Source organism: Amphiura filiformis, chromosome 3 (assembly GCF_039555335.1).
Source record: "Amphiura filiformis chromosome 3, Afil_fr2py, whole genome shotgun sequence".
NCBI lineage: Eukaryota > Metazoa > Echinodermata > Ophiuroidea > Amphilepidida > Amphiuridae > Amphiura > Amphiura filiformis.
In genome coordinates, this window is record NC_092630.1 from 63,834,174 (window position 1) to 63,844,954 (window position 10,781).

The 10,781-nt window shown below is 38.1% G+C and overlaps 1 protein-coding gene across 1 annotated transcript; it reads left to right on the plus strand.

Moving 5' to 3' along the window:
• The first annotated feature begins 5,495 nt into the window (after window positions 1-5,495).
• On the plus strand, window positions 5,496-9,038 carry LOC140147420 (uncharacterized). Its single transcript, XM_072169198.1, has 5 exons — window positions 5,496-5,676; window positions 6,112-6,342; window positions 6,704-6,854; window positions 7,416-7,688; window positions 7,877-9,038. Exons 1-3 carry the CDS (start codon window positions 5,496-5,498, stop codon window positions 6,760-6,762), a joined length of 471 nt encoding a protein of 156 aa, XP_072025299.1. The 3' UTR covers window positions 6,763-6,854; window positions 7,416-7,688; window positions 7,877-9,038.
• The last annotated feature ends 1,743 nt before the right edge of the window (window positions 9,039-10,781 follow it).

Genomic DNA, 10,781 nt, shown 5'->3' on the forward strand with positions numbered 1-10,781 from the left:
AAGGCGGATTTAAGGAAAAGGGCCCTGTCAGCAAAATATCCTGGGGGCCCAATAGTAAACAGTTGAAATCAGGAGCGTGCCTCAGCAGTGGCGTAGATTTCTTTTTGACATGGGGGGATGAGTTTCAAAAAAATCTTGAAGTATAGTTAATCCAGCACCTTTAAGCAACAGAATAATGTTATGGTACAAATGCGCGCGAAGCGCGAGAAATTTTTTTGCCATTTTGAAGCTAAACTGGTCGAAATGTTGCGAAAGGGTCACAATTTCGCGCGAAGCGCTATAAAATGTACACTTTTGGGGCTAAAATGTCCAAATATGACGTTAATTTGGTAAACAACCCACATATTGGTGTCAACATTGGGGGATGATTGTGTGGACCCCCCTTGGTACGCGTGAATTTGGCCCATTTGGGTCCTGTAACCCATAATATTTGACATTGAGAGACTCATCTACCCATGTAAAGGTACACTATACCCAAGTGTTGGGTGTACCAACTCAGTACCATTAACTGTTATATTTGCTTTAAATTACTTTTTAAAAACATTTTAGGGCCTGGGGCAGAGGGCTGCAAATGTTAAAACAAAGGGCCAAGTGCAGTGGCGTAGATTTCTTTTTGACATTGGGGGGATGAGGTTGGAAAAAAAATTATCGAAGTATACTGAATCCAGCGCCTTTTGGCTCCAAAATAAGATTATGGAACAAATGGGCGCGAAGCGCGCGAAAATTTTTGCCATTTTGAAGCTAAACTGTTGAAATATGGTGCACAAGTGGAATAAATTCGAGCGCGAAAAAATTTGCACTTTGGGGGCTAAAATGGCCAAATATGAGGTTAATTTGGTCAGAAACCCACATACAGCCGTCAACATTGGGGGGGATGATTGTATGGATCATCCCCCCCTGGCAAAATATTAGGTGGGATAAATCCCCTCAATCCCTCCGGGATCTACGCCTATGGCCAAGTGGGCCTATAATATTTGACCTTTGGAACTCATGTACCCATGAATAGTTACTGAGAAACGACTGGCCCTTTGTATTGACATTCGGGCCCCGGGAACTCTTGATCTTGGATATCTGGGCCAAAATTGGCAAAATTCATATCTAAGGGGAAAGACCTTTAGGCTTAAGTCAACGGTCCACATACGGGGTCCTTTGTAGTTTTAGAGCCAGCTTTGATGATACGCTTATGTCTAACATTGGGGGTCCTGGACCCATACAAGATGACCTACTTGTATTTTGAGAATGTGTAATGCTCTAGATACCAATTCGTAGTCCTGATTCTATAGAATCTTGCTGTGGCCAAAACGGGCAAAATTTAATGAAAGTTTTTAAGAATCATAAATGCGGGCATAAATAGAATGTCCTCTTGCATGCACGGGCATATATATTACCTTTTCAGAAAACAATTAAAGCAAAAAAAAAAAAAAAAAAAGCAAAGAAAGCAGGGGGGGGGCTTGTCAGCAACTGCTGACTTGCTGACAGCTTAAATCCGCCACTGCAATCTCCCCAATGTTGACACCTGTTTGTGGGTTTCTGACCAAATTACCCGCCAAATTAACCTCATATCTGGCCATTTTAGCCCCCCAAAGCCCAAATTTTTAGCGCTACGAGCAAATTTATTCCGCTTTTGCACAATGTTTCATCAGTTTAGCTTCAAAATGGCAAACTTTTTCTTGCGTTTCGCGCGCATGTGTACCATAAACTTATTTTGTCGCCAAAAGGTGCCGGATTCACTATAGGCCTATTTCAAGATTTTTTTTCAACCCAATCCCCCCTCCCCATGTCAAAAAGAAATCTACGCACACCGAGTTGAAAAGTTCCAACCTACACTGAGTCCGATAAGAACTAGTAAAATTCATATCATCATAATACTAATCAATAGGCCTATTTTTAACACATATTTCAAACCGGCACACGTGCAGAGGCATATTAGTAGCAGAATATGACTATTTCCGAGGGCAATATTTTTTCCGTAGTTAAACCCTATCCTGTTATATCAGCCTAATTGCGTTCACATTTATCCCGATTGATTTTATTTCTTTATCATGTTTTGTAACATCCTAAATCCAGATACTAAATGTCCGTCCGTCCGTCCGTCCCTCTGTCCGCGCGCTATCGCGTGCGGGTGCTCGCTAACGCGTGCTCGCGGTGCGATTCGCGTGCGTGCGGTGCGATTCGCGTGCGAGCGGTGCGATGACTATTTCCGAGGGCAATATTTTTCCGTAGTTAAACCTTATCCTGTTATATCAGCCTAATTGCGTTCACATTTATCCCGATTGATTTTCATGTTTTGTAACATCCTAAATCCAGATACTAAATGTCCGTCCGTCCCTCCCTCTGTCCGCGCGCTATCGCGTGCGGGTGGCTCGTTAACGCGTGCTCGCATGTTTTGTAACATCATAAATCCCGATACTAAAAACCCGAGAACCGCGAAATCTAGTTTATTATAGGCCTGGGCAAATTTGCCAGTGAGAAAACAACTACTATCACGCGAACATGAGAAGAGGCTTACGCGTCGCACACTGGAACATAAAAACATTAAATGCATTTCCAACTAGCGCACGAGATCAGTAAATGTTTCTATGTTGCAGTGTGCGATGCGTCAGCCTCTTCCCTTGTTTGTGATATTAGGCTGGCGGGTAAGCATCATGAATTGGTCTCGTACGCTGGTGATGGTTTGTTGTCTGTTTACCCTGACTGTTCACTATCCATACCAGACATGAACCCTGTTTATCAGGGACAGTCTGTGTACTGTAGCTCAGTGGTTAGAACGTCCGCTCGACTGTGAAGTGGGAGGTCTGGGGTTCATTTTTTCTTTGCTTTATATATAACTATATCATGATATGTTATGTTTCCATTTGTATTTTCATGTTAATTTGTGCTAGTGTGTGATGTGTGGTTCTTCTTTCTCTTTATTCTATCATGTGCTTATTTTTTAACATTTCAGAAGCATTTTCACTTACTACAACACCGGTGTCAGATATTTCCAAATCACAAACGTGAAGTTCCGGTCAATGTCAAAGGAAGCAGAAGGGAAATTACGCTTCGAAATAAGGGTCAATACCTCAGTAAGCGTGCCATTTTTCTCTATTATTATTATTATTATTATTATTATTATTATTATTATTATTATTATTATTATTATTATTATTATTATTATTATTATTATTTAGAGGTTAATAACTGCGCATCGGTTATTTGGAGGGCATTGTGAAAAATCTAAACATTTTGCCTTTGGAACCGAGGAATATCCCGGGGGGCGCAGCCCCGAGGGATATTCTGAGGTCCGAAGCAAAATGTTTAGATTTTTCACAATGTCCGACATATAACCGATGCAAAGTTATTAACCTCATTCATAACCGTCACTTTGATCTTTAAAATTAACAAAATAACACAAAATTTTCCTCAAAAGTTTGTAAAAATAAACAATTCTTACATCTTCCCTTTCCCAAAATCGATCAGGCTAAAACAAATAACAAAAGTTCGTATCAGAATCTGTGCAAATATGGTAGCGCGCAATCCAAATACGGCAGCCAGCGCGAGCGCAGTTCGTTGGACGCACAATACGGCGCACGCAGAAGTCAATTTTGCGACATTGGAACAATTACGCATTTTGCGGTCAATTGTGAGATATTAATGACCTCGATTTGCGTTCGCGTTTTCACAAATAATAAAATATGATTGGATCGCACGCATCGCGTTTATTAATGAGGTTATGAATTAGAGGTTAATAACTGCGCATCGGTTATTTGGAGGGCATTGTGAAAAATCTAAACATTTTGCCTTTGGAACCGAGGAATATCCCGAGGGGCGTAGCCCCGAGGGATATTCCGAGGTCCAAAGCAAAATGTTTAGATTTTTCACAATGCCCGACATATAACCGATGCAAAGTTATTAACCTCATTCATAACCGTCACTTTGATCTTTTAACTTTACAAAATAACACCAAATTTTCCTCAAAAGTTTGTAAAAATAAACAATTTTTACATCTTCCCTTTCCCAAAATCGATCAGGCTAAAACAAAACGACCAATAACAAAAGTGCGTATCAGAATCTGTGCAAATATGGTAGCGCGCAATCCAAATACGGCAGCCAGCGCGCGCGCAGTTCGTTGGACGCACAATACGGCGCACGCAGAAGTCAATTGTGTGCGACATTGGAACAATTACGCATTTTGCGGTCAATTGTGAGATATTAATGACCTCGATTTGCGTTCGCGTTTTCACAAATAATAAAATATGATTGGATCGCACGCATCGCGTTTATTAATGAGGTTATGAATAATTATTAATGTACGGTATTTCGAACTGAGCTAAAGGTTATCATGATTATATAAAGCGTTTAAAAGTGGCCAAAAAGAACAAAAAATGGGTACTTTTGCCGATAGATGGGGGATACGTCCCCCTACAACCACTACTCCTCCCCCCCCCCCACACACCCCACCCGGGATTGACGCCCATGCCTGTCTAGCAATGCAAAATAGTCGGACCTTTCAATATTTCGGGGATTTGTTTGCATCACCCAGGTGTGATCAATTTTCCAGTTATTTTATTCGTATTTTAATTTATATAGATTGCATTCGTTGAAAGCGTTGGAGCAGGAGCTCCTATCTTTAACTGCTTCACCGTTGACGAATGTAACCAATATTTGCGGAAAATTCGAGTTGAGTTCCGTGAGAATGTGACGGATGTCTGCAATGTGAAGGTTAAGGTAATGAACCATTAAAGGCAAAAGAAAGTGAACGTTATTTCCATTAATGTGACGATCAGACGCATAGAAATCCACTCTCTAAAGCTCATAATTTGTTCATGGTACCGTTGTTTTTGGTGGTGGTGGTGTTGCTGGTGGTGTTGCAGTTGTTGTTTGTGGTGGTGGTAGTGCATGGTGGTGGTGCCGGTGGTGGGTGGTGTTTTCGTACTCCTTCTACCGTCTATTCCTTCCTCTCCTTAAGATTAAGAAATAACGTGATTCTTCTTCACCAGATTAAGATGTACAGAGACGATTCGGATCTCGCATCTGATGCGTTGGTGGTATGGGGAATCAAGAGTACAGACAGTTGCATTAATATGTTACACAATTATCCGACATTTAACATGGTGCCGTTTTGGCCATCTATCTTCGTGGAACAGGGCAACACTGTTCCGCTCAACATCACTCCAAATGTTTTGGAACCGCACATGAAAGGTAATTTCGCATCACAACGGCGCACCGCGCCGCGGTGATGTTTCTTAAAAATCCAAAATAACGTTTCCATGTTTGCGCCTTTTGTGGTAGAGTAGTGTTTTTCGTGAATCAGATAATAAATACTTCTCATACTGCGGATCGGATCATTGAAAAGTTTAGTGCCCGAAGATTTTTTTTTTTTAAGTATTTGTATTTTGTAATCCTACCGACCCGCGGATTTATAACTTTCAGGTATATTGAATAGTGTCGTCTATGCTGAGGAAGGGCTGGTGACATTGAAAGCCGAAAAAGATCTGCGTATCTTCTTCGACCAAATGGGAATGTATCCTAATATGACAACGTTCTTCTCCATATCAGGACCAGCATATGATGTCATCAAAGCACTCACAACTGCCGAGTTTACACCAAAGAAGAACTTCAAGGGAGTGGCAGAAGTGACAATTGAATATGGAATGCCCCCGAATAGTTTGCGACGAGTTTACCAGTATCCGAAAGGTATGTGCTCTATACCAACATACTGGTGGAATGTTAATTCCTCTGAAAACAATTTACAGCGGGAGATTTTTCCTGCTTGACATATTACGAGACATTCCTCTCTCTAAATTGTCAACTGGGTTGAAAAACTGCATGTAAAGAGAAGAACAAACAGGTTGAAAACAATTGTTCGTAATTGCTCAACTATAATGGTACGGCACTCCACAGTGACTGCCACACTTAGTAATTTTGAAACGGGACCTTCGTCTAATCAAATGCTTGTAACTTTGCTTCTTGAAGTCACATTGGATTCAATGTGGTGTCATAATGGGCAGGATTAGATTAGATTGGAAATTGTGATTATTTTTCCAAGTGTAAGGATACTTTATTGGCGCAGTATGTGGAGTTCTCGTAAATTACTTGATGTTGGTTTCTTATCTTTTTTCAATAACAAAGGTTCCAAGATTCCCAGGAGGTCATTGGTGGTAAAGATCCACGTTGGTCCTGGTAAATTGCCCGCTTCCCCAATACTCATCCATCCGCATCATTTCTGTAGTGGTGTTGCAAATGATGGTATCATACCACTCAATATGGTTGAGATTCGTGGACGCTACAATAGAGACGAAATGGTTAAACTGTCAATATTCTCTCAGAAAGGAGTAATCCAACAGAACATGACAGCTCGTTGTAAGTAGACAAAAGTGTAGGAACAATATTAATTTATTTTAACCTAATTTCATCAGCTTCAACGCGAATCTTGTGGGTGTTTGGAAGATATTTAGGAGGAAACCCCACACACAAATACCTACGAATCCCACCGACCCCTAGCCAACACTCACAACCCACAAGTGGCATATTGTACTATTGCTAACAATTTTATTGTTGTCTGCTCTCTGCAAGGTACGGAAGCGTCTATATAAGTGCTACAAGGGAGGGGGGAGACTTTTCACAGGGGACAGCTACCCCTTTGTCCCCTGATTACGCCACTGGGGTGCGAAAGGCATTGGACATTCTGCCAACATATTAGATTTTTCTCTTGACATTACAGATAAGTGTCCACCTGTAAGAGATGACGAGTCCCCAACCTCCACAATGTGCCTTACATGATACCTGCCAGGATGATGCAGATTGTGTCATAACCAAGCGATGTTGCCCTCGGCCAGCTGGCTGTGGTAATAAATGTCAATATCCCGTTGAAGGTACGCACCAATTTTGTGTATTTAATTTAATTAAATACGTGTATGTTAAAACCTTCAAATATATGTAAGTATATAAAATAATAATCATATCCCATTGTTGAAGATCAGAGGGTGTATAAAGACATTCTCATATCCCTGAAGATTGGACGAATAGGAAGTCAGCATGTTTTAGACTCCGTGTGCTTTAATGCTTACATCTGGCATGTACGTATTAGATTTGGTGAAATGCGACTTGGAAGATTTTACATGTATTTGCTGGTGATATAGTTGTAGGATAAATGCATTATTGCTTGCTATTGCAGCCATATTGCATAATTCACGTATGCTTGCAAATATCACATGTGCAAATATTAAGTCCGTAAAAATAATTCTAACATTTTTATAAAGTTATAGTTATATCTAACTGTAAATGTATTATTCAAAATTCAATGAATAACTGTTGTATGTTGCTCAATGTGTTCATACCGTAGACATAAATGTTTTGAAACATCCTCTGAAAAAATGGCTGACAATGCAGACAATATTATCAATCCATTCTCAACTTCTGGCTCTTGCTTTCAGTTGTCCAAATTACCATCTGGGCGAAAAACAACATAACGCTATTGGGAACTACAAAACTTATCAGCGACCTGTTCCGTGAGAATGGGATCTTGTATTTCACTAAGGACTGCGTGACCAACGAAAACTCACAACCACAGAGCTACGGTGCCGATGTTATATTTTTTCAGCTAATGTCATCCCGAAATCCTGAAACATTAGTAAAAGAAACTATGACATTAACGGCGACCTGTCAAGTGCAAGCTGCTTCACAAATGCCTATAACCGTGCCACATGGTAGGTTTAGGGAATATAGGGCGGTTCCTACAGTATTCTTAAAAGTGGCTAGTGGTTCTTAAGATATTGTTATGATAGCTCATGCATATTTGTAATGTACTTTCGTGAGGTGTATACAATGACCATAACATCTGTTGAATATTTGTAAAATTGAGAAATGTTTATTCTTGCTTGATTATTTCTTTCAGATCACGGAGATCATCCAGTGTGAATATATAATCCATTCTTCAAGATCACCTGTTGAACGTCCTATTTGTGTCGGATTATGCATTTGTGTTTTAACCTGAGACGATAAACGAGATTTTGTTTTGCACAGTCCTTTTGACTGGATTCCTTGTAAAATAAGATCTCTAATAACTCCTAGTAAAATCGTGATTCTTTTCGTGTCAAAATTTTTACATGTGACTTTAAATTTAACAACGATTTTTTACTAGAAATATTACATTGTTAAGGGGCAAAAAGTAAAGTGTCGTTCTTATGATACCAATTTGGTAAAAGAACAATTTTAAGTGTGTAACGCAATCGTGAATCATGCATGCACACATAGAAATAGTCTTTGATAACCTTCTGTAACTCAACCCTCAATATTCTGTAGGCCCACACATATTAAACCAGATATTTTGCACTGGCACCAAAGTGAATAATTATTTTTATTTTCATTAGTTATTGCAATTTTAAAAGCAATAATATGTTTGCATGTAATGCACCTTACTTTGTATAAAATGTTGGTAAAATCCCCATTACCAAAATTAATAGTCAGTTGTGAGCTGAAACCGTCCTTGAAACTTGCACTACATTCTAAGAGGTCGTATTCATAAATATACAGTGCTTGTCCCAGTTTACTGAGGGTTGAGAAAGATATTTCGAAATTTATTTCGAAATATATTTCCATTTTCAATTTAATTCATACAATCAGAGGTGTCCGGTGCAATTTATGTTTGATATAATGTAGGCTATATAACATCGACTTGGATGTGAAACCTTTTGAATACATTAGGATAAAATCGACATGAAATGGGACTGGCGAACAGGCGATTACATAAAAAGCATTGCCGAGTGCTGATAAAGCATTGCCGAGTGCTGATGAAGCATTGCCGAGTGCTGATGAAGCATTGCTGAGTGCTGACCAGTGTTTGTACTGAGAACGAAAAGATGGGTCAATTAAATTGAGCAATTTGAAGAGGAAGTTCACATCAAAATGAGAACATTTCCCTATGTCATGTATGTAGGGCTACACAATGCCTCAAGTATGGCTGAGATTAGTAAGTGGTCTTTCAGTGAGGGGAAAATGTGAAACAAATGGGGTTTAGGTATGGGATGTACTTTGGTTCTATAATATTTATGTAAACATCCATTGGTATTAAACATATTTCAGTTTCAGTTCCAGTTTATTTTTACTATGCAGATATATACATGATATATAATATAATTTAAATGATTAAGATACATAAGTACAGTGGGTAGACCATATAGAACAAAAAAATGGTCACCCAAATTAAATTAGAAATGATTTTATTACTCAATAATAATATTGATATTTTATACCATCAGAAACCCAAGCTAACTTTTTTGCAGATTCGATCGTTTGACAAAGACATTGTCCAAATATGTACTTTTGTGTGAAATTAATGCATAACTCGCAAATGTAATGTCCGAATCTAATGTCGTATTTTCGTAAATACGCTTTTTTTTTCGTATATCTATTGACCCAATACCATAAAATGAGGATGCTAGAATAACGAAATACCCCTGTAAGTATTGAATTGCTAGTTCTAAATTGCTTCTAATGTGTTATGTGTTGTTACAAAATTTTACACATAAATACATAATTATATTTTACTTATAAATGTTATTGATTAATTTTTTAAAGCCTTTGACAAAATTGAGTGGTCATTCATTTTAAAACTGCCTAAATACTTTAATGGGTTGATATTATTTTACACAGATATTTCGTCTTGTATAATGAATAATGGTCATGACTTTGTTGTATACATGCATAGTTCGTAGTGACACTAAGTTTACTTATTAAAAATTGATAATGATGATGTTAATGGAATTATGTTAACTTACTGTCATGTCCAGTATGTAACAGTAAGGTCAAGTTGGCGCTTATGCTGATGATAACGTTTTGTACTTAAGAGATGTCAAATTATTCTCTGAGGAAATCTTAAGAAATTCTCAGCGGTTTTAAACATTATTCTGGTCTTGCAATTGATTTCAAGAAATCGGAGTTGCTTGCTCTTGGATTAATTTCGTAATAATCTCCACAATATTACCAATACTGCTTTTACCTTCATATTCATATTTTCTTTCCATAAAAATCAAAGACATTACATTAAAATAATATAATTTATACAAACACGGTACATATGGAGGAAAAGGCTGAAAGACCGGGTGAAAGACCAAAAAGGTCTGAAGTTAGCCTTTCCCTATAAAATCAAATGAAGTTAAAAAAAACCCAAGGTAACTCGATCCACATATCATAACCAAAAGACAAGATAAGGAAGGGGAGTGCTCGCGGAAAAGATTGATTATATTTTAGAGGTTTTCTTTTGAATTGATTGTTGAAATGTTTGACAGATTTTGAAGCTTTCTTTTTATCTAAAGAGTTCCAAAGAATGGGACATCTTGTACGTATGTCATGATCAGAAAAGACTTTCTTATTTTTGGTTAGATTTAGGTAATTTACTTTAATCGTGTCTTGTAGTTATGTATATCAGAACGTTTGGTAAACTAATTATCAAATGAACAGGGCAGCTCATTTATAGAGTGCCTGTACATGATGTAAACATTAAAAAAAAGAAGTAACCAACCCCCCTTAAATAATGACAATTATTCAGAAACGGGCTATTGTATTACAAATCTGTAAAATGCGTTGGAAGCAGAATTTACATCTGCGCATTTTGATACCTCATTTGATACGATGGCCCAGAAAACAATAAAACACCGGTCAATTTAATGTAGTGAGGTTCAGATTTGAAAGTTGCACTTACAACAATACAAAAACACTCAGATATCACTACACAAATTTCCTTCCATTATACTGAATACAAAACAATAGAATTTACTGCAACTTTCAAATCTTGGGTTACA